This window comes from Neomonachus schauinslandi, chromosome 1, assembly GCF_002201575.2.
Source record: "Neomonachus schauinslandi chromosome 1, ASM220157v2, whole genome shotgun sequence".
NCBI lineage: Eukaryota > Metazoa > Chordata > Mammalia > Carnivora > Phocidae > Neomonachus > Neomonachus schauinslandi.
Window position 1 is genome coordinate 149,305,752 of NC_058403.1, and position 26,453 is coordinate 149,332,204.

The 26,453-nt window shown below is 37.3% G+C and overlaps 1 protein-coding gene across 1 annotated transcript in view; it reads right to left on the reverse strand.

The window, feature by feature from the left end:
* GOLGA4 (golgin A4) overlaps positions 1-26,453 on the reverse strand; it is a 132,018-nt gene that overhangs the window by 34,465 nt on the left and 71,100 nt on the right. Inside the window, exons 12-17 of the mRNA XM_044920744.1 lie at positions 19,541-19,719; positions 16,597-16,725; positions 13,606-13,761; positions 7,572-11,797; positions 6,472-6,593; positions 5,752-5,882 (exon numbers count right to left, since the gene is read on the reverse strand). Of these exons, the coding sequence (XP_044776679.1) occupies positions 5,752-5,882; positions 6,472-6,593; positions 7,572-11,797; positions 13,606-13,761; positions 16,597-16,725; positions 19,541-19,719 (4,943 nt within the window). The remainder of the gene's footprint in view (positions 1-5,751; positions 5,883-6,471; positions 6,594-7,571; positions 11,798-13,605; positions 13,762-16,596; positions 16,726-19,540; positions 19,720-26,453) is intronic.

The following is a 26,453-nucleotide window of genomic DNA, read 5'->3' on the forward strand; positions in this document are numbered from 1 at the left end:
AGAGAAAAGGGAACCCTTATGCACTGTTGGTGGGAATATAAATTGGTGCAGCCACTCTGGAGAACAGTGTGGAAGTTCCTCAAAATATTAAAAATAGAACTACCATATGATCCAGCAATTCCACTTATGGGTTATTTATCCAAAGAAAACAAAAACGCTAACTCAAAAAGTTAGTGTTCACTGCAGCATTATTTATAATAAATAGCCAAGATATGGAAACAACTTATGTGTCCATCAATAAATGAATGGATAACAAAACTATCATACACACACACACAGATGAATGGATAAAGAAACTGTTACACATAAAAGCAAAAATGAACTTTTGGGACTTCATCAAGATAAAAAGCTTCTGCACAGCAAAGGAAACAGTCAACAAAACAAAGAGGCAACCCAGGGGTGCCTGGGTGGCTCAGTCGTTAAGCATCTGCCTTCGGCTCAGGTCATGATCCCAGGGTCCTGGGATCGAGCCCCACACTGGGCTCCCTGCTCAGCGGGAAGCTTGCTTCTCCCTCTCCCACTCCCCCTGCTTGTGTTCCCTCTCTCGCTGTGCTTCTCTCTGTCAAATAAATAAATAAAATCTTTAAAAAATAATAAAAAATAAAAAATAAAAAAACAAAGAGGCAACCCACAGAATGGGAGAAGATATTTGCAAATGACACTACAGATAAAGGGCTGGTATCCAAGATCTATAAAGAACTTCTCAAACTCAACACCCAAAAAACAAATAATCAAGTCAAAAAGTGGGCAGAAGATATGAAAAGACACTTCTCTGAAGAAGACATACAAATGGCTAACAGAGACATGAAAAAATGTTCATCATCATTAGCCATCAGGGAAATTCAAATCAAAACCACACTGAGATACCACCTTACACCAGTCAGAATGGCAAAAATGGACAGGGAAAGAAACAACAAATGTTGGAGAGGTTGTGGAGAAAGGGGAACCCTCTTACACTGTAGGTGGGAATGCAAGTTGGTACAGCCACTTTGGAAACAGTGTGGAGGTTCCTCAAAAATTTAAAAATAGAGCTACCCTATGACCCAGCAATTGCACTACTGGGTATTTACCCCAAAGACGCAGATGTAATGAAAAGAAGGGCCATATGCACCCCAATGTTCATAGCAGCAATGTCCACAATAGCCAAACTGTGGAAAGAGCCGAGATGCCCTTCAACAGATGAATGGATAAAGAAGATGTGGTCCATATATACAATGGAATATTACTCACCCATCAGAAAGGATGAATACCCAACTTTCCCATCAACATGGATGGGACTGGAGGAGATTATGCTAAGTGAAATAAGCCAAGCAGAGAAAGTCAATTATCATATGGTTTCACTTATTTGTGGAACATAAGGAATAGCATGGAGGACACTAGGAGGAGGAAGGGAAAAATGAGGGGGGTGGGAATTGGAGGGAGAGATGAACCATGAGAGACTATGGACTCTGAGAAACAAACAGGGTTTTAGAGGGGAGGGGGGAGGGGGGATTGGTTAGCCCGGTGATGGGTATTAAGGAGGGCACGTACTGCATGGAGCACTGGGTGTTATAGGAAAACAATGGATCGTGGATCACCACATCAAAAACTAATGCTGTATTGTATGGTGACTAACATAACATAATAAAATAAAATTAAAGAAATTGTTACACATAGAGGAATATCATTCAGCCATAAAAAAGAATGAAACCTTGCTATTTGTGACAACATGGAGGGATTTCAAGGGCATTACGCCTTTGAATAAAAGAAGTGAGAGGGAAAAACAAATACCATAATGATCTTACTTATATGTGGAATCTAAAAATAAGTAAAAATTTAAAAACCAAACTCATAGACACAGAAAACAGACTGGTGACTGCCAGAGGTAGGGCATGGAGAGGTGAGAGAAATGGATGAACTCTTTTTTGTTTGGGTTTTTATTTAAATAAATTGAATTTTTTTTTAAAAAGAAAAGAACAGGGGCGCCTGGGTGGCTCAGTTGGTTAAGTGTCTGACTTGTGATTTTGGCTCAGGTCACGATCTCAGGGTCATGAGATTGAGCATTGCATCAGACTCCACGCTCAGCGCACAGTTTGCTTGAAATTCTCTCCCTCTGCCCTTCCCCCTGCTCATGCACCCTTGCTCTCTTTCTCAAATAAATAAAATCTTTAAAAAAGAGAAAAGAAGAATGGTTACCTGTGGAGAGAAAAGGGGCAAGATGTAGAATAGAGAGAAAAGGAATGGGTTTTCATTATAGACCATTCTCTAACTATATTTTTTTATATTATTTTGATCTTTGTGTGAAAACATTTGATTCAAAAATTTTTTTCTAAATAAAAGCTAAATTGAAAACTTATTTTTTAAAGCCAAATTTGAGAGATGGTAGTAACTAATTCACAAAGCTTGAGAAAGTGATCTTTAGGCACATAGAAAAGCATGACCAAAGGTAAAATATGATGAGGAACAAGATAAAGTCGAGTTCGTCTAGCACAGAATGAACTGGAGGAGGTGTCACTGGGATAATGGGAAGCCATTGAAGGTATTTAAGAAAGTGATATGATCACATCCTCATTTCAAGACAGAAAATAACTCTGACAAGAAGAGATGAATACCTTAGAAAAAAGACCAGTAACGAAGACATCAGCTGGGTAATAGAAAAGACCAGACCGAATGGAAGATGGCAGTCAGACAGTGATAATAGCGGTGGCGTTGAGAGGAGAGGAACATGCAGTATGACTCAATGAAAATCTATGTGCTGAGAGTCTACTATACGTTAGTTATTGTGCTGGAGGTATACAATTAAAGGGAAACAGATGATTTCTATGCCTAGTAAATCAGGGAAGATAAGCAGATTTCATGCCCTAACAGGTGTGGGTATGCATATGTGCGAGGGGCTGAGAAAGACAGAAGGTGTGAATCAAGGATGACAAAAGTTCCCAGCATCTTCAAATAGGGGAAAGAATAGTAAGAATGACTTAAGACAGTAAAGGCAGGAAAATGAAAACGTCTCTGTGCTCCACTTTGCTATTAACAAATCACAGAATTGTTTTAAAGGATGAATGAAAATGAAAATGAAAATACAGCATTCTACAATGCCATCATTCAGACACATCATCAATCTGATAATAGCTTTCCAGAGGGGGAAAATACACCACTACATAAAACATACAAATCCCATATAAAATTCTAATTCTGGATATTTTAAAAGGGGAGAATGGTAGAGAATATGTCTCAGAATCAAAGGAATACAGTATTTGCTAAGAATTGCTAATATCTCTTTTAGTAATATTTGTACTTTTTTTTTAAGTAGGCTCCATGCCCAGTGTGGAGCCCACTGTGGGGCTCAAGCTCACAACCCTGAGATCAAGACCTGAGCTGAGATGGATTTGGACACTTAACCGACTGAGCCACCCAGGCACCCTGGTAATACTTGTACTTTTAAAAAGAAATTCTTCAAGACAGAGTTTGTATTTGGAGTGTTCAGATGGGAACTGCCTATTTGTCAAAGTCAGCCCTAGATCTGGCAGTTAAAAGTCTGAGGCCACACTGTCCAATAGAGTAGCCATAAGCTACCCCAGAACTGTGGCTATGAGCACCTGAAATGTAGCTAATCCACACTGATGTGGGGGCTGCAAACATAAAAACACACAGAATCTTAAATAATACATATATAATTTTTATATTGACCACATATTGAAATAATATTTTGGATATAATGGGTTAATATATTACTATTAAAATTATGTTCACCTAGTAAAAGTCAGAGAAAGACAAATACCATATGATTTCACTCATATGTGGAATTTAAGAAACAAAACAAATGAGCAAAGGGGGAGAAAAGGAGGGAGGGAGGGCGGGAGAGAGGGACAGGGGGAGAGGGAGAGAGAGAGAGAGAGAAACCAAGAAACAGACTCTTAACTATAGAGAACAAATTCCCAGAGGGGAGGTGGGTGGGTGGGGATGGGTGAAATAGGTGATGGGGATGAAGGAGTGCACTATCCGTGATGAGCACTGGGTGTTGTATGGAAGTGCTGAATCACTATATCATACACCTGAAACTATTATTAAACTGTATGTTAACTAACTGGAATTTGAATAAAAACTTTTAAAAAAATTAAGCTCACCTGTTTCTTTTTCCTTTCTTAATGTAGGTACTAGAAAATGTTAACTTACACATATGGCTCCCATTTGTCTGCATTCTATTTCTAATGGACAGTGCTGGTCTGAGGCACAAGAAGGGGTTTTAGAGAAGAATCCACCCAACTCCTTCCCTCATTCTCCAATTCCTGTCTGCAAGCCTGAAACTTAGAGGATCATTCCTTTAATTTCCCTAATAAACACCAGATTTTCAAGAAGAACCATACCACAGGTTAACTTTCTTACCTGCCTCTCTGTTTCCTCACCCCTCTACCTATAGAGGTCTGTCACGACCTTGGAAAGTCTTCTGTCTGCTACCCCATACGTCCAGAGACAGAAGTAATTCACAAAAGGGAACATTCTAGCTGTGGCACAGTTCGTCCCCCGCAAATGAAGCTCCCTGACTTACTTATCCATGATGAATTACTAGTGCCTTCTCCAAGTTCCTTTCTTAGAAAGAAGTCTTTATAAATATATGAAGCTAATGAAGGGTCAGTGCTCTCCCACTCACTGTGAAGTTTTAGGTAAATCACTTAACTATGCTGAACTTGCTTTGCCTTCTGCAAAAAAAAAAAGATGAAACTAAACTAACTTTAATGTATCTTCCAATTCCAACATTCTCTAAGCATTCAAGAAACAATAGCTTTTTTAAAGCTTCGCATATATACACTCTACAGAAGTATAAGAAAATGAGTAAAATTATTCAAGCCTTTTCATAATAAGATCTAAAGTTCAAAAATTACACAAAGGTGGCATTTCTATGCATGTGCCTTATCCTGGAATTCCAGCCTTTTCAATTGCATTTAAAAATAATTATTATTATACTGTTCCTGGCTCAGACTTCTATTGCTGCCATAGTCTGTTGAGGCATGATTCTCTGATTTATGCATTCTTAATCATCAAATGGTTCCTGGCATATAGTGAAATAAGGCTTGGAGTAACTAAAGAATCTGCATCCCAACATAGCATACTTTATGTTGTTTTACATTTGAAAATTTTCTGGAGTCCAAAATACTGGCATTCATGGCTTATCTTGACACACAGAAATGGCAATGTTAATCCACCACTAGTAGAGTAAGTACAAGTGAACCAACCTTCCACTAAATATAAAAGATTTGGCTGATGCATTCCATTTTTTTCCCATCTTTTTTCTCTCTTGAGAGCAACAAAAACTGTGAAAATTGGGTTGTGATGGAGTAAAGTTAACTGGCCCTCCTGGAAAGACCCCAGCTAGGTGGCCAACTCATACACACACACTAACTGCCCCATTACTTAGACTTTACCCAGGCACAAGTTCTCAATTCTTAGTCTGGTTCTCTTATAATTTAGTCTGACTGAGAGAAAGACAAGAAGAGAATCCATTCTTCCCCTTAGTAACTCACTGTTGCTTCGATACCTGCCAAGTGGACTGAACTGCTGGGTTAGCAGAATCTGCTCAGGAAACTATGATCCTGACAAAAATCAATCAGACTCCTTATAAATATGCATAGAGTGCAAATATTAAATTTGGATAATACTGAGCCAAAACAAAAACCCTCTACATTAGAAAAGCAGGAAATCTGACAGCCTAATCTTTAGCACCACCACGAAATCCAGCACAGCTAAATTTCAAAAAAGAGAAAGAAAATAATGTACATCAAGGATTTCTTCATATCTTTTGGCTGTTCTTTGTAAATCATCTTCCTTCTCCGCAATTTTCTTATATAACTGATTTGTCTCTTCCTGATGGCTTTCCAAAAGTTCAGCTTCCACGTCCTGGGCTTTATCTAATCCATAAAAAATGGACACATACAAGAACACACATTAGGCAAGAATTAGTATCTACATCCCAATTTCAGTTCCAAATTAAATTTGATGAAAACCAATTGATGAGGGGCGCCTGGGTGGCTCAGTCGTTAAGTGTCTGCCTTTGGCTTAGGTCATGATCTCAGGGTCCTGGGATCGAGCCCCATATCAGGCTCCTTGCTCGATGGGAAGCTGCTTCTCCCTCTCCCACTCCCCCTGCTTGTGTTCCCTCTCTTGCTGTCTCTCTCTGTGTCAAATAAATAAATAAAATCTTTAAAAAAAAAATCAATTGATCATATGTACCCTCTCACAGGGCAGGAATGTCTTTATAAGGCAATTAATTAGCTAATGTTTCAGGTTCTTTCACCAGCCCCTCCTCTGCTAAAGGCAAGCTGCTGCCAAGCAAGCACAGGTTCCCATTAGAGAACTTTCTTGGACAGGAATCATTTTTTTTCTCTCCAGTTTAATTACTTAAAAGCACTTAGCACAGTGTGAAAACAGTAAGTGTAAATTATAAATAGTCTCTGCTGATTCTGACTTGTTCTTTACTGAATTTAAAATTTGACTCACCAATGGTTTCTTTTATGGTCATTTCCAGCTCCTGGTCCTTTTGTGCCAGCTGTGTATGGAACTCCCTCATCAGCTGTTTTAATGTGGAATTGTGCTTCAACTCAAGATCTTCCTGCTCCTGTCTGTGTAACAAAAATATAAAGAGCTAACTGTTGTAAAACACAAACCACACCATATAGAGTTACCTAGTCTTCATAACAGTGCTCGTAAGATCTCATTGGTATAAAAACAGGTTTAAGGGTGCATACGTGTGTATGTGTGCGTCCAGGCACAGAAAACTCCTGGGAGGATACAGAAACTACGATTATCTCTACACAACAGTCCTGGGGATTTGAGAATTCTTTTCCCCTTAAAATTTTCATCATACACATCTATCTTATATCATAATAATCCTAATACTAAAAATAGTAAAATGAAAAGAAAGTAATTACTGGGATATGTACATAATAAGCATAATCATATATGCAAGAAATGTTTTTTTCCCCTCTAAACAGACATGAAAGAACAATGCCTCTTGCCTTAAATTGTTTTATATTTCTTCTCGGCATTTAACAACTTGATTTATGTTTCATAGTTTGGGTAGGTGAAAGTTAGGTGTATTAGGCACAATAAAAGGCACTTAATTAAAAAGGACTGTCTTAAAAATATTCATGCTGGGGCGCCTGGGTGGCTCAGTCGGTTAAATGTCTTTTTGTTTTAAAGATTTTATTTATTTATTTATTTATTTATTTATTTATTTGAGAGAGAGAGAGAGCAAGAGAGCACGCACATGCAGGGTGAGGGACAGGCAGACTGTGCACTGAGCACAGAGCTCAATGCAGAGCTCGATCCCACCCCCCTGAGATCATGACCTGAGCCAAAATCAAGAGTCGAAGGCTTAACCGACTGAGCCACCCAGGCACCCCAAGTGTCTGACTCTTGATTTCGGCTCAGGTTATGATCTCAGGGTCATGAGATCGAGCCCTGAGTTGGACTCCATGCTGGGCATGGAGCCTGCTTAAAATTCTCTCTTTCCATCTCTTCCTCTCCACCCCGTCCCCTGCTCTCACTCTCTCTCTAAGGTAAATAAATAAAATAAATATTTGTGCTGAAAAACTTACTTGATTTTCTCTTCCATTTCTTGTTCATATTCTTTCTTCATGATATCCAATTCTTGCTGATGCTCCTTCCGCAACATTCGAAGATCTTTCTGCAACTTAACAATCTCCTTGCCCAGCTTCTGCTTCTCCTGCTCTGCCCCTGCTAATTTAAATTCCAGGTCATTGTGCTCGGCCTCCGTGTTACCAGGCAATCTGGGTTGGACTACATGTGATTTGGACTTTTCTTCAGCACTTTCTTCCAAAGCTTCTGTGGGTTTATTTTTTCCCTCCATCTGTTGTTGTAAAGCCTGTAATTTTTCAAATTTTGAGGTCAACTCTTCCATTTCAACTCTATGCCCTTCCCTCTCTCTTACTAAGCAGGAATCCAGCTCTTTTATCTTTTGCTCCAAGATCTGACAGGCTAGTTCCTTCTCCTGGAGTGTTTTCTGGACATCATCAACCACATTTTCCAAGTTTTGCTTTGCCCCTATGTTATTTTTACCTCCCTCTTCTTCCACATGCTGGGATGCTATCAAGGAATAGTTCTTGCTTTTTTCTTCAAGTTCTTTCTGAAGATGATTTATCATAATTTGATCTTCATGCTGCTTTGCTTCAGCGTGTTCTATCTTTATTAAGAGCTCCTGGTATCTGCCCTGCATTTCAGAATGAGAGGATACCATCTCTTCTTTTTCCTGCTCTAGCCTCTGCAACAGCTTTTCTTTCTCCATTAGACTTCTCTGTAAAGCACTGACTTTGTCTTCGTATGCCTTCTGCACACAGCCTTGGAGGCCTGCTTCCTCTTGCTCAGCACAGGCTGCCATGCCAGATGACACCTCTGACTGTGGTGGACCCTCCACTGATTGAAGTTTTTCTTCCAATACCTGAATTTCTCTCTCTTTCTCCTGCAATTTTGTGTTTAGCTCACCTAAATGGCCCTCTGTGTCTTTTTTATATTGCTGTTCTTTCTCTTCCATTTGAGATAACAACTGCTTCTTGATGGCAGCAATTTTTTGTTCGGCTTTTTTCTTCAGTTCTGCTAATTTTGCAGCACTTTCTAACTCAAGCCTATCTTCCAGTGCCTTCAACTCCTCTTCTTTGCCCTTCATACCTGAATTCGCACATTCCAATTCTTTCTTCTTGGTTTCAAGTTCAGATTTCATGGAAGACACTTGCTTTTCAAGTCTTGAGACTTTTTCTTCAGCTTCTTTAACTCTGTTGTCCTTCTCTTCTCCTAACTCTTGAATGTGCTGAAGTTTCTGCAGCATTTCTTTCTGTTCAGTGTCCTTTTGTTGATTGTATTTGTTAAGAGCTTCATTTAAGGACTCAATTTCAGTTATTTTCTGAGTAAGATGCTCCTGTAATTCCACAATTCTTGCCGTCTGAGTTTTTAACTCAGTCTCTAAATTACACTCCTTTTTCTCCAGCTTGCTCTTCTTATCTTCCATTTCACCCTTTAAACATACCAATCTCTCATTTTGCTGATCAAGGGTCTCCTTCAGTGAATGTATCTGCTCATCCTTTTCACTGACTTCCTTCGTTTTTAACTCAAGCTGCATCTGCAATTCTTTATTAGTACTTTGATACTGTATGAATTTTGACTGTGCTTTCTTCTTCCATTCTGACAACCTGTTGGACAAGTGATCTACCTGTTCAAGAGCAGAGACCTTCTCTTTACTCAGAGTTTCAACTTTCAAAGATAAATCTTGCACCTGACCCAGCAATTCACGTTGTTGTTCCTCATATCGCTTACTTAGTGATGAAATGGCTGCTTCTTCCTCAGTTAGGCTGATGCTGTTCTGAAGCTGGGTGTTCAAATCAGTTAGCTGTTTACTAAGACTGCTGATCTCAGATTTCTTTTCTTTAAGCTCTTCTTTCATCAGTGTGACAGCGTTGATGTTCTCTGATAACTCTTTCTTCAACTGTGTGATACAAGACTCCTTTTCAGAGGCAGCCTGTTGCTGGTTGCCTCCTTCCCTCTGTAAGGCTTCTTTCTCCATTACAAGACCTTCAATATCAGCCTTCATGCTCTTAATCTGATTTTCTTTTTCTTCTAATTGACGGGTAGCCTGTTGAAAAGAACTATTTAGTGTATTCTGCTCTTCTGTTAGCTGTCTAAGCTGTGCTTCTAATTCAGAAGCTTTGCAAGTTTTAATCACTAGTGCCTCCTTAACTTTTGTTGTGTGGTTCTGGCAGTGGGAAATTCTAGCAAGAATGGCATTAATTTTACTACTACTAATGTTGATGAGCTCATTTGTTTTAGCTTGTAACAGGGCTTCAGTTTTCTTAGAGTAAATTTCCAGCTGAACTGCTAGTTCCTCGGACAGTTTTTTGAATTCCAAGCTTTTGTCTTCTAGGCTTTTCTCATTTCTTTCATGTGAAGATTGCAAACTCTGGAATTGTGCATCCGTGGTTTTCAGCTTGTCAGTCAACTCGGAAACCTTCAGCTTGTCTTTTTCTGCCAGCATCTCCAGTTCAACCATACGCTCTTGCAGAGAAGTATTTTCCCTCAGAGAATGATTCAAGTCACCCTCCAGCTTTTCAAGTTGTGCTTTTAGTTTAGTTTCATTTTGTGAGAGAGAATTCGTCTGAGCAGACTGCTGGTGTAACTGTTCCTGTAATTCCCTTACTGCTGTGTTCTGCTTAATGCCTTCTTCTTTCAGCCATGCTAGTTCCCTGTTCATCTCTTCTTTTTCACACGCACTTCGGAGGATCTTTTGCTTCAGTTCTGCTACCTCTTGCTCTTTTTCCTGTAACTGGATTTCATGTTGTTCCTGGAGTTCTTCAGCTTGCTGATTAAGTCTCTTTTCCCAGACCGATACGACATCACTGAGTTCTCGTCTGTGTACCTCAGTGAGACTTTCTATCTGCTCCTTTTGGTTTGTTTCCAGTCTTGACACTGCATCACTGATTCCAGTGGAGTTAGCTTGTGCCATTTCCAAAATTTTGGCATTGAACTGTTTTTCTTTCTGACTAAGCTCTAGAACCGTATTTTCAAGCTCTTTTTTAAGTTTGGCTTCCTGATCCAGTAATTTTTTCTTTAATGTTTCTTGCATCTCCTTTGCTTTCTGCTTAATTTTTTCCATCTTTTTTTCTTGATTTTTGAATTTGGTTTCATATTCCTCATGTAAAACACTAAAACTGTCCTCCTTGGCTGATAATTTCTGTTTGAGTGTTTCAATTTCTTTGCTCTGTCCTTCTCTCATTTGTAAAATTACATTTTCCTTTTCTATCAAGCTCTGCTTTGTCTGTGCCTGTTCTGTGTTAGTATCTCTAAGTTGGGACTCATAGCGTTGGGTTAAAGCCTGTAGTTTTTCCTCCATTTCACTTTTCTGGTTTTCTAGTTGCTGCAGTAAGTCCCGCACCTGGATTTTGTGAGTGTCTAACTCAGTACAAACATTCTTCTTTTGCGTTTCAACTTCAGCTACCTGTTCTGTAAGAAGAATTCTTTCCGTTTCCAAGTCCAACAACTTCTGCTGCAATTGAGCCAAGTGCTCCTCAGATGCTTTGGCCTGCTCGTGTGTAGTACTCTGCTGTGACTGAAAAAGAGCCAGCTTAGCAGATGCCTGCTGGAGTTCCTCTTCAGACCTTTTAATATCTGCCTCTAAGTTTTCCACATGAGCCTGCTGCTCTTTCAAATGCTTGTCCTTTTCCTTCAGAAGAAGCCCAAGTTGATTAATTTCATCTTTTAATTCCTTCTCAGTTCTCTGGATAGACATCTCTTGTTCTTTAATGATACTCTCGACTTGCTGCTGGTGATGGCTTTTCTGTTCATCTAGCTTGGCCTCTAGCTCCTGCTTTACTTTATCTGCTTGATCCTTTAGTACAGAAAGTTCCTCTTCTAGCTTGTTCCGGGCTTTTAATACATCTGACAGTTCAGAAGACAATGATTCCAGTTCTGTTTGCTTCACGTCAAGTTTTTCGAAAGTCTTTTCATTCATCTCTTCTATGTGGGCCTGGAAGAGACTCTCTTTGTCTTTCAACAATGTTTCTTTTTCTTGTTCATGCTCTTCTCTAAGTTTTTCCATTTCAGTCTGATGCTGTTGCTTTAACACTTGGAGTTTTTCAGTCCAAAGGGTATCCTGCTGATGCTGCAAGCTTTCCAATTCTGTCTTGTGTTTTTCAACCATGATTGTAATTTCTTTATTGTGCTTATTTTTTTCAGCTTCCAAATGAATAGCTAAATCTTCTGATTGATTTTTGCTTTCTTGCAAGCTTTTTTCCAAAGAACTTTCCAATTCAAGAATTCTCTGTTAATAAAAACAGATGTATTTTTATTAAAGTACAGACTTGCTTATTAGCAAAAATACATGACATAATGTCTACACCTGTTTAAAAATTAAAACTTAGAAAAATAACTCTATATATCATGCCAAACACTAGAAAGCATAGAGAATCTGTGCTCAATTCCTAAAGGAATCGTGTAAGAAAGAAAAGATTCTATTTTAACACAACTTAAAACTTCAGATTCTTTCTACCTACTTGGGTAACTATTTCAATCATGCATATTTTCAAGAATATTCTGAATGGATAGTCAAAAAGAAATAAATCATAAAGTAGATAATAGTAACTATTGGTAGGAAGACGGTTATATTTTTCCTGTGTGTTTTTTAAGGCCTATTAATAGTATTCTATTACCTTCATAATTTGATTTTGGAAGATAAATAATGTATCTGGTTTTTCCACTGCAAAAATGATTATTTAGAAGATTTTTTGCAAAAAGCTACTTATACAAATTTTACCAAAGATTACTGTTAGCTCATGAAAATGTCAATCTTGGGCTCTAAAGGAAAAAGAGCTAAGTAAGGCAGAGCCATGCAACATCAGAATGGAAAAAGTCCTAAGGAATTACCAAATCCAATTTCTCCGTATGACAGGTGAAGAAATTAAGATATGATTAATTTACAAAGCTGGCAAGCGGAAAAATCTAAGTCTCCTGAGTATCCTATCTATTCCCCTCCACCATGCCACCTTACATAAATATTGGACATGGGAAAGTAAAGTACAGTTTAGAACTATGGGAAAGAAGTGTGATTCTGGGCGCCTGGGTGGCTCAGTTGGTTAAGCGACTGCCTTCAGCTCAGGTCATGATCCTGGAGTCCCGGGATCGAGTCCCACGTCGGGCTCCCTGCTCAGCAGGGGGTCTGCTTCTCCCTCTGCCCTCTTCCCTCTCGTGCTCTCTGTCTCTCATTCTCTCTCTCTCAAATAAATAAATAAAATCTTAAAAAAAAAATTAAAAAAATGTTTACATTTAAAAAAAAAAAAAGAAGAAGTGTGATTCTTTCACTGTCTAAACCAAAGCAAAAGTATAAATAACATCAGTTTATTCAAAACAGGTCATACACTTCATATATTGCTAAGGGAAGGGCCAGAGGGCCTTAAAAATGTGCACACTGAGACATATAATACAAATTTGTTCACATATATATAAATTTGTCCACCATTGTTTTATTTTATTTTTATTATTATTTTTTTAAAGATTTTATTTATTTATTTGAGAGAGAGAGACTGAGAGAGAGAGAGCATGAGGGGGGGGGAGAGTCGGGAGGGTCAGAGGGAGAAGCAGACTCCCTGCTCAGCCAGGAGCCTGCTTCTCCCTCTCCCACTCCCCCTGCCTATGTTCCCTCTCTCGCTGTCTCTCTCTCTCTCTCTGTCAAATAAATAAATAAAATCTTTAAAGAAAGAAAGAAAGAAACAGGACGAATTATGTCCAGGACATGGCATGAGATGAAGCCAGGGCAAGTGCTGCCTACAAAGCAAGGCCACTTCCTAAAGATCAAGGGCAAGTAAGCAATGGAGTGGAGATGCTGCAGAGCCTGAGTGCAGAGAGTCAGAGTGGGTGGCTGACAGAAACACAGCCAGCTAAAGGCAGAGTCAGCAGCACCATGCAGCAAACACTAAAACCACTCACAGGAAAAACTATTATCTGAAAATGCAGTGCAGGTATGTGAATCTAACCCAGTAAAACAAAAGCTTCTCAACAACTTTATACTGACTGGAGAGATAACAATAGTTTCTATATACAAATAATTCCAACCTGAATATTACTTAAACTTACAGTTCTGTAAGTTTCTGCTTCTTGCTGAAGGTCCCGAAGTTTATTTTCACTTTCCATGAGGATTGCTTTCTTCTGCAACTCTAACTCTTCCAGGGCCAAAGATTCTTGCTGTTCTTTTTCTTGGGTAATCTTCAAATATTCTGATTGACTTTTTTCCTGTGCCAAAAACAATACCACCTTAGACCCACATAAATCTTCAGCATTCCCAAAGCACTTCCACAGGAATCATGTCTTTCATTTGATCTGCACACCAGCCCTATGAGGTAGGCAGTATCATCACCTCTCTTTTCCCATGCCCTAGCCTGTAGAAACAAAGCACTGTGGCTATTCCAGTGTGGTCCAGCCAATATTTGCCACAATTACTACTGAAAAGAAAAATTTTGTTCCACTAACTGCACTATATCTGCTATTTTTCCACTATTTAAAATATTTTGCAGAACACGGCTTAATGTGAAGGGTCCCCAAATTGTCACTACTTCTTCTCTGCACTCCAGAGTTTGATTATTTCAACTCTAGGCCAAGAAACTAGATTGTAAGTTTATATAATTTGTGAGAAATACCTCATTAGGGAACCCCACATAGAAAAGCAAATCAAAATCAGAAAATTACATGTGAATATATGGATTAGATCAAGGAAATATCTATAAAAGCCTACATAACTCCTCTCAGATGACCTGGGCTCTTTTATCACCCTCTCAATCCCGAAAAGCTTCTTCTTTGATTGCCCTTATTATATATCAACATCTATATTAAAACCGTTTACTGCTTTGAAAAGAGAAGCTCTAGAGAGCACTTTTAACATTTAGTGGCTTTGGACTCCAATTAAGAATACTTATCCATACCTATTGCATAGAGTTCATGTTGCTAGTAGCAATATTTTCAGTTCACTACACTCTGGTGAAGCACATTGCTTTAAGGAAAGGTGTTGTGCCACATTATAAGCAGACTGATAGGAGAATATTAGTTTCTAATCAATTTTAAAACATCATTTTAAATATACTACATTGTCTAATGTAAACTACATTTTATTTATTTTTAATTTTTTAAAATATTTTATTTATTTGACAGAAAGAGACACAGCAAGAGAGGGAACACAAGCAGGGGGAGTGGGAGAGGGAGAAGCAGGCCTCCCGCTGAGCAGGGAGCCCGATGTGGGGCTCAAACCCAGGACCCTGGGATCAAGACCTGAGCTGAAGGCAGACACTTAACGACTGAGTCACCCAGGCACCCCTGTAAACTACATTTTAAATACATCTCTCTGTGCCCATAAAAATAAAAGAGGACATTTTAATAGTTTGTTGAACTTTGACTATCAACGCAAAGCTAACTTCTTTGAGGAACTAGGTAGAAAGGGGAGCAGAAAGCAGCAAGTGCACATGTGTGTGCGTGCTTCATGTCTATCTGTAGCCTGCTCTCTCTACTCAGAATATATGAGTAGATCAGTTCTAGAACGCAGTTTTAACAAGGCCAATGTTCAAGTCTCAGTGTCCCCAAAGGCCAATTACTCCAGCATGAAAACACACAGATCTTTATGACAGGAATTTTTTAGAACAATTCCTGGCTTCATTTATGTCCTGCTTTGTTCTTTAATTTTTATGCCCCTATGCTGTCCTGTTATAGTTTTAAGCATTCTCATAAACGATTTTAAATCCTTTCTGGACTGGAGTGCCTGGATGGTTCAGTTGGTAGAGCATGTGACTCTTATCTTGGGTTCCCATGAGTTCGAGCCCCACGCTGAGGATAAAGTGTACTTAAAAAAATAATAATAATAAATAGGGCGCCTGGGTGGCTCAGTTGGTTGAGCGACTGCCTTCGGCTCAGGTCATGATCCTGGAGTCCCTGGATCGAGTCCCGCATCGGGCTCCCTGCTCAGCGGGGAGTCTGCTTCTCCCTCTGACCCTCTTCCCTCTTGTGCTGTCTCTCATTCTCTCTCTCAAATAAATAAATAAAATCTTAAATAATAATAATAATAATAATAATAATAAATAAATAAATAAATAGGGGTGCCTGGGTGGCTCAGTCAGTTGAGCGTCTGACTCAATTTCAGCTCAAGTCATGATCTCAGGGTCATGAGACTGAGCCCCGCATCAGGCTCTGCACTCAGGAGGGAGTCTGCTTAAGATTCTCTCCCTCTCCCTCTGCCCCTGCCCCAGCTCGTGCTCACTCTCTCTAAAATAAATAAGGTCTTTAAAAAATAAAAAAGATTAAAATTATAAATACTATTTCTCATCCTTTTGCACTAAAAGTTTTTTAAAATTATACATACTATCTTATGGATAATAATTTCATATAAAAACAATCAAACTACATTTTTCGCATTAATACTTTTTTTTGGCATTAATACTTCTTATGGTAACCTATATAAAAAGGCTTTTCACAATTTGAAAAAAAATTTTTTTTTTGTTTTAAACTTTCAAATTACACTATTCCCCAAAATCTTACCTTTGCTTTTCTGGATATTATTTTGTTTAGTCCAGTCAGTCATTTTTTAAATTTTACTTTATTTTTTAAAATATAAGTGTTGAAAATTACTACTGAAATTATTCTACTAAAATGAAAACTACTTGGTCATTTTCATTTTTTCTTCTTTAAAATGCATTTCAGACAAAACTTTCTGAGCCTTGAACTCTGTGATATTCAGTCTGGTGAGTTTCTAGACATTTTTCCTGAGTTATGCAGTCACTGGTTCATGGCTTCAATTAGCCTATCTTCCCCTTTACTTCTCCATAATCACAGCCTACTGCCAGGGTGAGAGGGATGACATAAAAACAAATAAACTGGTTAATGAGAGCTTGTTAGTTAATATAATTTTCACACAATACGAAGTTAACAAGCTCTGACAACCCTCTTCCCTGCCTATATCCTATCCTCTCTGCACACTCAAAGGTCAAGGCTGCCAGTAGTCTGACCTCAAGCTGAAAGGTAGGAGTGAGATGACAACTTAATAAAGCTGCAAAGTTTACCTATAACAAAAACAAAATAGGTACTTACAAGAGCTATTTTCATTTGCTCCTGAAATTGCCTTTCTTGGGTCTGAAACTTCTTAGTCAGTTCCTGCTCTTTGCTGGCCAGCTCCTCTTCATGAAGCTTCTGTAGTTTAGCAATTTGTTCTGAGGATTTCTGAAAGTCAGCCAAATAGTTAAAGTGAAACACCCAGAATAAAATATGTAACTCTACAATTAAATAATACTTTATTGCAATTTAATCAAGCCAATAGTGTAAGAGAAAAATCAAAACATATTTCCCACATAAATCAAAAGTCACCAAAGTCTCAATAATTAAAAGAAAAGCCCATCAAGTATTGTTCATTTATTCTTTTTATGTTTTTATTTTTTTTTAGAGAGAGTGCAAGGTGGGGGAGGGGCAGAGGGCGAGGGGGAGAATCTTAAGCAGCCTCGTGCCTGACATGGGGCTCAATCTCATGACCCTGAGATCATGACCTGAGCGAAAATCAAAAGTTGGACACTTAACCGAGTCACCCAGGTACCCCAAGTATTTCTCATTTAAGACAAGGATGGCTGTTGCTTCAGTAATAAGTCCTACCGGGTTGGAGCATTTCCACATCTTGCAGGGATGTTCCCCACCAATCATGATGGGGAAGTATAGGAGGAGGAATAAGGATGCTCTCAAAGAGGGCACTCCACTATGGTCAAGCTGCCCTGCCTGCACCAATCTAATGACGCCTAGCTTTCCATGCATACACTATTTATTAAAAAGTATTGGCCTTGTTCTTTCTTGGACAGGAAGACTTAATCTTATAAAGATGTCAACCTCCCTAGATAAATCTAAAAATTTAATATAATTGAATAAAATTACCAACAGAATGGGGAGGGAGGGGCTCACTGGATAAAATAAACATGCAAGAAGAGCCAGCACTCTTCTGAAAAATAAGAGTAATAAGGGGAGGCTACCAAATAATATAGTGAAACTGAGTAACTGTAACAGTGTAATACTGGCACATGGTCAGGAGAAGCAATGGAACAGCACAGAGAATTCAAGAAAGAGACCCATATGTAGCACAATAATTTAGTATGAAATAAAGACAGTGTGTCATACCAGAAGGGAAAACATGGATTATTAAATAAATTATCTGGAGACTACTTGGTAGTCAGTCATCTGGAAAAAAATTAAAGTTGGATCCCTACCTCACTCCTAATACCAAATAAATTCCAGTTGGATCAAAGATTTAATAATAAAAAATAAAAGCATGTAAGTGCCATAAGAAAAGTAGAATTTTAAAATGATCTTAGTGAGAATGTATTTTTAAATCAGAATAAAAATCCAGATAGCATTTAAGAAAAAGAAAAAATCTCTGCATGCCATCCCCCAAAATAAACCAATCCCAAAGCTAAAACAAATCATAAACAAAGTCAATTTAAAAAAGACAGGGCGCCTGGGTGGCTCAGTTGGTTAAGTGTCCGAGTGTCTTGGTCCGAATATCTTGGTTTCAGTTCAGGTCATGATCTCTGGGCTCCATGCTGGGCATGGAGCCTGCTTAAGATTCTCTCTCTCTCTCCCTGCCCCCTGCCCCTCCCCACTTGTGCTCTTTCACTCTCTCAAAAAAAAAAAAAAAAAAAAGAGAGAGAAGATTATTTGGACAAATGCACTATATATCCAAAGAAATAATTCCTACTCTAGGTGTGAAACATCTACAAATCAGTAAGACCAACAGTCCAATAGGAAAACAAGTTAAAGATCTGACCAACCAACTCAAAAAGAAAAACTGCCAATTCCTTTAAAACATATAAAAATATGTTTATCATATTGGTAAAAAGATAAGCACATTAAAAATACAATGTCAGGGTGCCTGGGTGGCTCAGTCGGTTAAGTGTCTGTCTCTTGATTTCAGCTCAGGTCATGATCTCAGGGTCGTGGGATTGAGTCCTGCATCAGGCTCCACAATCAGCGTGGAGTCTGCTTGTCCCTCTCCCTCTGCTCCTCCCCTGCTTGCTCGCTCTCTCTCAAATAAATAAATAAAATCTTAAAAAAAAAAACTACAATGTCATTTTTTTAAACTGATAAGCCTGAAAAGATTTTAAAAAGCTAGGTAACACCATCCTTGTGAGGTAACACCTTGCTTGTTAGTGTATAAAGTGTGCTCCACAGAGCGTGTAGCAACTATACAATAATTAAAAATACATAATCTTTGCCTAATATTCCACTTCTAGGAATCTATCCTAAAAAAACATACAGGTGAACAAATATAAGGATATTCACCATTTGCAATAGCAAAAAATTAAAACCTAAATATCCATCAGTAGAAGATTTATTAAATTATGAAATATTCATACAGTGAAATCCTGAGCTGTCTTTAAAACAGATGCAGCATTAAAAAAAAAACAAAAAAAGGGCGCCTGGGTGGCTCAGTTGGTTAAGCGACTGCCTTCAGCTCAGGTCATGATCCCAGGGTCCTGGGATCGAGTCCTGCATCGGGCTCCCTGCTCTGCGGGGAGCCTGCTTCTCCCTCTCCCACTCCCCTTGCTTGTGTTCCCTCTCTCGCTGTGTCTCCTCTGTCAAATAAATAAATAAAATCTTCAAAAAAAAAAAACAAAAAAAACACAAAAAAAACCCAAAAAACAAAAAAAAACAAATGCGGCACCATTACCAATTGTCAATGATGAGGAACATATTAAGCAGAAAAGCAAAACACAGAGCAGTATATATAACATGCCATCTTTTGTGTTAAAAATTTAAAGAGAGGATTATAAAACATAAAAGAGAAATTACATGCAGAGACTATCTTTGGGAAGTATATCCAAAAAGATATAAATTCTTTTCTCTATCAAAGTGATTTTTTTCCTATATCCTGAACTCATGAAATGGTCAAGGTCTAAAACATAAATTAACTCTTCTTTACAATCAAAAATTGTAGGAAAAGCATACGACTTATGTTTCAAAATTGCTGTAGCCTGTTACAATCTAGAACTATTCTTACTTTCATCACATCAACAGCCTCCTGTTTCACCCGACTTAATTCCAGCTGAAGACTGGTGCGTTCCTCCTCCCTTGTTTTCTCAATAGCTTTTATTTGTTCATCCACCTCTGCCTTCATTTTTCTCCATGATTCTTCTGCTTTCTGGGCTGTACTCAAGGCTTTTTCAAGTTCCTCAAAAGCTATAATGAAAACAGGAGAAAACAAGTATCTCAAGAAATACTATCATTGAGCTAAAGTGTTTTACATTCAGTTTACGGGAACTAAGGGCAGCGGTAGCAAGACAGGTTAAAACAGTCATTTTGTTTTAAGCCAAGAGATATTTCCGAGCCATTCAACAAAGCCACAAGAAGTGTCCAGTTACTGAAACCAATTTGTCCTTGAGTTCTGGATTCAGATCTTAAGACTGCGTATATGAACTGTTCAGGAGTTTGGAAAAAAAATTAAATTACTAATGGCTCCCCACGCTCTCTACCCACACATAACAAATTCAAAGAAATGAAGACTTGTTCCTACTTCTGTATGATATAATTTCAACTGCTTTTTTGTTTGCTATGGAGTTCTTATCAATAATTAGGTAATATTATCAATAATTAGGTAATATTATGCACTCACTAGGACATTTTTAAGAATAGAAAAACTATTCTTTGACTAATTCTATTTTTAAAAACCTCTTAACCATATAATACATAAAGAGCAAAGTTTTTTGGTTTTTGTTTTACCATTTACTAGTTGAATCACATATTTAAACAATGTATTCTGAAATGAAACCTACTATTTGTATAAGTTTCAAACCAGGGCTGTTAACTAGAAAGAAATCTTTACCTGTTCAACAGTATATAGAAAGGCACAACCAGCAGGGAGTTCTTTGTGAGGTAAGAATTCAGGCCCTACAAAAACAATCATCAAGGGTACAGTAGTATGATATTTAAGAAGGCTTCAAACCGCTCACCCAGCTTCCAACAAAATCAGACAGGTTGGATACAACGGCTGGAGCTCAGCACTGAAAATATGCATATGTGTGTGCTTGTGTACATTTGTGTGTATATGCATCTGTGTATGTGTATGCATGTGTGCACTGTACACGCTCTCTTTCTCTCCACTGGCATAGCGATATGCTGTCAAAATCCTACTGCTATTATCATCCTAGATTATTTTCTTTAGTCCTCACAGAAGACACCAGATTTCCCTTTACCAGAGAGATGGACTATAAACAAAACATAAATTTTCAAGATGGGTTTTTAATCCTATCAAGAAACATATGTCCAGGGGAGAGACAGTTCATTAATATATATAGTATTTTCACCCTCAGTGGCATAAGAAAGGTACAACTTCAACCTATGGCATCTCAAAAAGTAGAGCCCTTTTACTAACCACAACTTGGCTTAACAGAGGGTGGACTGGGCACAGGAATTTCATACCTGAAGACAAATATCTGTTCTATAGCATATTCTTAATGGTAAATTGCATTAGTACAGAAAAAGACAAAAGAAAGGCCGAATTCTGGTAACAACTGGGAAACACAACTTACTCTGCTCAACATTTAAAAAAATAACTTCTCTGGCAAACATTTTCTTTGATATGAAAACAAAACCAGTCCAATTTATTCATTTTATATGTCCAAAAGATAAAACTGATGCTCAAATAAGGTCTAAATTACAAAGGAATATTAATTAGCTGAAATCATTTTTAAAGATTCCTGATCTAACTTTACTGGTATTTGCCTGTAAAGACCAAGATTCTCCAGACATAATCAGGTTGGAAAATAAAATATTTAAAGAAAAATGTTGTTTTTGTTTTATTCGGATATTCTTTTACTATAAATTTTAGTGTCAAGCATAAAGAAATATCTCTTGCTACTAACAAGAAATTAGTTTCCTAATTTCTTAAAAATCAGTTTCCTAATTTCCTAGAAATAAGTCAAGTGATCAATTATGGGAGAGAAATTCTATAACAAGGTGCTTACTGCTCAGTTTGTGCTGAAGGTTTAAATCTGGGAAATAGAAAAATGGGAAAAGAAATGACAATCCTTTTTAATGGTTGGATGTCACCATCATCTTTTCATTACTGTTATTATTCAGTATGTCAAATTGTATCTTAGGACTTTTAAGCACTTTACAGAAATCTCTTAGTTTGTAGTAGTTTTGATACTCTTCCAACAAAATTGAGTTTTAAATGAAAAACTTTTCTTGATTAAGCAAAATAAAACAAAACTGTATACAGGCAATACCAAGTGACTTTTCCTCATTTTCATTCTTAAAATTCCACAATCCAGTACAGGATAAAAACAGATGCAGTGCTCTCACTTTTTGAAACAACAAAAAATCTATGTCACAAAGTTCCTATTGAGAAATAATTTTCTAATAAATAAGTTTTCTAGCCACACTCAGTAAATTTTAGAATACTCTCCTATATTATATTCTAATTTTAGTGTTTTGTCCACTTAATCATTTTCCTAAGTCACTTGATTATCCATCATACAATGATTAAAGTAGGATAGATCTGGTTCCATTCATCTAAATTTAATCCTCTCTTCCACTTTCTGCTACCATGTCAGAGAACCACATAATTTTATACCTAGAAAGAAATCTTTTAATTCAACATTCTCATTCAAATGCAAGAAGTGAGGCATCCAACTTTTCCCTCAGATGATAAATCAACTTGAATATATTAGCTTGATGCCAGAACTTTAAAATTATATTTAAGGAACACTCTTTACCTTGCGTTATTTTTAAAAACTCTAAGAATGCTGACATTGATCCAGCTCAACTGGGCAATAATGTATCTTACTAAACCAGAATTTCTGAAGCACTCAATTGCTGATGGCTTCTAACTCTCAACAAAATATAGCATGTTATATCTCTGACAGACACAGGAAACCTCCACTGCGTTCTATCTCCACCTTGCTGTATGGAAATGTTAAGTATCCGGGGCGGGGGGGGGGGGGGGGGGGCATTAAAACACATTACATATATTGACACACAGAAAACATATTTCAAACTCATTCTGGATTCCACACTGTACCACGAATGAAGCCACTTCCTTACAGGAAGTCTGCCTCCAACAATGAGTCCCATTTCAATGTTGAGGGAGAATATACTGAGTTTACTTACCAACCAGAAATGTCTCACCCTCTGATCTTACAACCATCAGATACAGAAAAGTGCTGTCCATAGCTTGTAATGCTCTAAAGATAAATTTCCCACACTTTCCAAAATGAAACTATTCTAGGATTCTAATGTGAGTAAAGAAGTATGTTGTGAATGTCTACATAATTTATCTTCCAATTACCAACAAAGGATAAGTGAGTGGGGAGAAAGAAAGCGTGCATCAGCCACAGCTGACAAGTCCTCTGCCAACATGCAAGAGAGCGCAGGAAAATACAGTCACAACACACGACAACGGGAAAGCTAAGCACGAACTGCTGCCAAATCTTGCAAGAACACACTGTGTTCTTCCAAAGCAAAATTCAATGTATCTCAGGCACTTTTTATTAAAAAAACAAAAACAAAAAAAAAAACTTTGAAAATATTCCTAGGCAAAAATTTAATAAACCTTAAGAATGGTCCTCTGTCAAAAGTAAAATGCAGGGGAGGCCTTTTATCGCTTTCCACTTCAGACGAGGTTCACTCACATCCATGGGGATTATAAAAATGGATAAATGCTCACTAGAAGAATTAAATGGGAAAGGTTGGCGATCTACAGCTCAATAATCCAACCATTCATTCATCAAACATTGATTGGATGTTTGCCATCTGCCAAGCATAAGCGAGGCACTGGGTGACATGAAGACAATTTTTTCAAAGGCAGTTGATGAAGTTAAAGGCGATGGGGAATAAACCTTAGGTAAAACTAGGAAGAATGTGATGTTTACTTTTGCCACTTCACCACCTTTGCCTCTCCTCATCCTCAACATCCTTACCCATCGCAATAACAAATGCCAGAATTCTGAGATTCAGGGAGCATTACTGTTTTGTTGCACTATCCCGGAGTACACTTCACTATAAGGATAATAAGACCCATTTTTACTCCCTCTGCAGGAAATAAACATAGATGCAGAAGTGCAGAAAGGCTGCCAACCTGCAGATTAACTGTTGATCCTAAGAAGCTGATTAATGACATAAGAATGAATAAGTAAGCCAGTGCCCATGTCTTCATCCCAGCAAAAAAACTGCTAAAGTGCACGTCATTAAACTAAAAACAAAAACACAGGCAGTACTACAAAATGAATGAAATGCAAATTAGCAGAGAAAGCAATAAAATGAATTTTGTTTATCAGAATTCCCACCCATCATCAAGGCTCTTTTGTGAATAAAAGCAAAAGTCTAGAGCAGCAGTTTTCAAAATGTGGTCCAAAGATCCTAGGGTCCTGAGGCCCTTTCAGCGGGTCTATGAGGGCCTCTTTTTTCCAAATACATATATGCATAAGGGCAGATTTTCCTTATATATTTCAACCAAAATAACATATCACAACAGACTGAATACAGAAACAGGCATGAAAATCCACTATCTTCTATTAAACCAAACAATGAGATAAGCAAAAATGTAAAACAAGACCACTCTTTATACTAAATTTTGTTTTGGAAAATATAGGTAATTTTTATAAAAGTGTTTAGATTAATATGTAACAGGTTTATAGTTGTTATTTTTAAATGAACTAAAAACTTTATTCATTTCTTAGTTTTAATTTCTAATAGAGTAAATATCACTAAATGCAACCCATATAAACAAAAGCTCTTTGGAATCCTCAGTAACTTTTAACAGTGTAAAGAGGTCCCTGAGATTAAGAAGTTTGAAAACCACTTGTCTAGAGTTTACAAAAATGAAAATAATACTACCACCCAGTGGCACAAACCAGATAGTGCAATACTTGTATATAAATTGGGGTCTTCAGAAATTTAGTATTACACTTGCAATGGAAATCTTCTTTTTAAGCCACTTTCTGAAATACATAACAAGATTCACTCTACAGATTGACCGTGCTTTGACTTCTAAAAATTTCACAGATCTATCCAAATTTTCATGTAGTCCTTACATTAACCATGCAAATTTATCTATTAAATACCTTGAAAACATCAGGCTAATCTTAAAAGATATTAGGCTAAAGCTAAGTAAATTTAATTAAATTGAAAATATGATTCTGATAGTCAATGACACTGTAAGAGCGCCGTATGGTGACAGATGGGAGCTACACTTGTGCTGAGCACAGCATAACATATAGTCTTACCCAATCATTATGTTGTACACCTGAAACTAATGTGATACTGTGTGTCAACTTTACTCAAAAAAGAAAGAAAAAAAGAAAATATGATTCTGTAGCAAAGAAATGGGTTCCTAATGCTTTCCAGTAATAGTGACACTGCCAGGGACTTAAGTGCAGGATGACAATGATTATGTATGTATGTAGAAACATATCAAGTACTCGCAAATACATGGCTATTAAATAAACTACTTATAATGAATGAAAATCTAATTCCATTTAAAATAAGAAATTTTTCCATCAGGTATACATTTAGTGCCAAAATATGTACATACTACTTATCTAACATGACAGACATAAATTCTACTTTGATTCATACTTTTTTGCCTGAGAAACATGGAATTTTCTTTATAAAGCTTACTCTAAGTACCCATGAAAAGAAGAAAATAGCCCTTACCCCAGTCCTGTTCATACAAGGCTTGGGAAAGGCACCATGATTCACTTATTGGCATGTGTGGATGCACAAAAATAAGATGTATTGTGAGACTTAAGACTCCAAGAAAACCGTTACATAAATTATCAGCAACTAACAAAGCACTTAAATACACATCTGATTTTTGTTTATTATATAAATATGCATAAATCTTACATATGACTTAAACACATAAACTCTATTTAAGAGGGCCCTTCAAATGTCAAATAAACATATTCCACTGAATGTCTCTGATATATCAGGCCTATACTATACAAATGAATAAAAAACTTATTTCCTGCACAAACACAGCATGGCAATAAAAAAGCAAAGAATGTTATGAGTTAATCTAAGTTTTTAAATGCAGCCAATCATAGAAAACACGTGACTTAGGCAAAGACAGGGTAAATGAAAGGGAAACAGGATTTACAAAAGATACTCTGGAAAGCACTCTGGAAACTTTCCTAATCCAAGTAGAATATTTTATTCACTTTGCATAAATTGTAGGCAAGAACATTTTATGGGGGGCAAGGGACTTAACACTGTGGTGTGGGTTTTTTCTAATAGCTATATTTAAATACCTAAAACTAACTTACAAAAAAGACTAGAAGTCTGTGGGCAAGAATTTATCCTGAGAAAAAATTCAAATATGGAATAAGCTGTATCACAGTGTTGTTACAGTTATTACTCATAATAGCAAAAATATAAAATTATCTAGATGATGATCAAGAGGAAAATGGTTAAGTGATGTACATGCATTCTGACACAGCCATTAAAATATGTTAGTACTTTAGCAACACGTAAAAGTGCTCAAAATAATGCTAAATGGGGAAAAAAAGGAGCATACAAAACTATATGTCCAATAGGATTACAATAATATAAAAATAAGGACTGGAGGAAAAACTAAATGGAAGTGTATTGAAACAATAGTGATGTGCTTTCATTTTCTCTCTGTTCCAGTGTTTTTGCAATACATTGTATTAATAACTAGCCAGCTACCTCTACCTCCTACCCCACTTAAAACATACACATGCACACACAAAGAACAGCCAAAACCTAGGGCAAAATTTAGCAGCATTAACATTCTGCACTGTTGCACTGAACACTCTGTGTTGCACTGAAGAGATAATATTCTAGACTACTAATAATAATACCTAGCATCTAAAATATAGCATTATCCACTAAAGCTGAATCACCAGACTTCTCTAAGTTTAAAGTCTGGTTACTTGAAGATGTGGCCATCT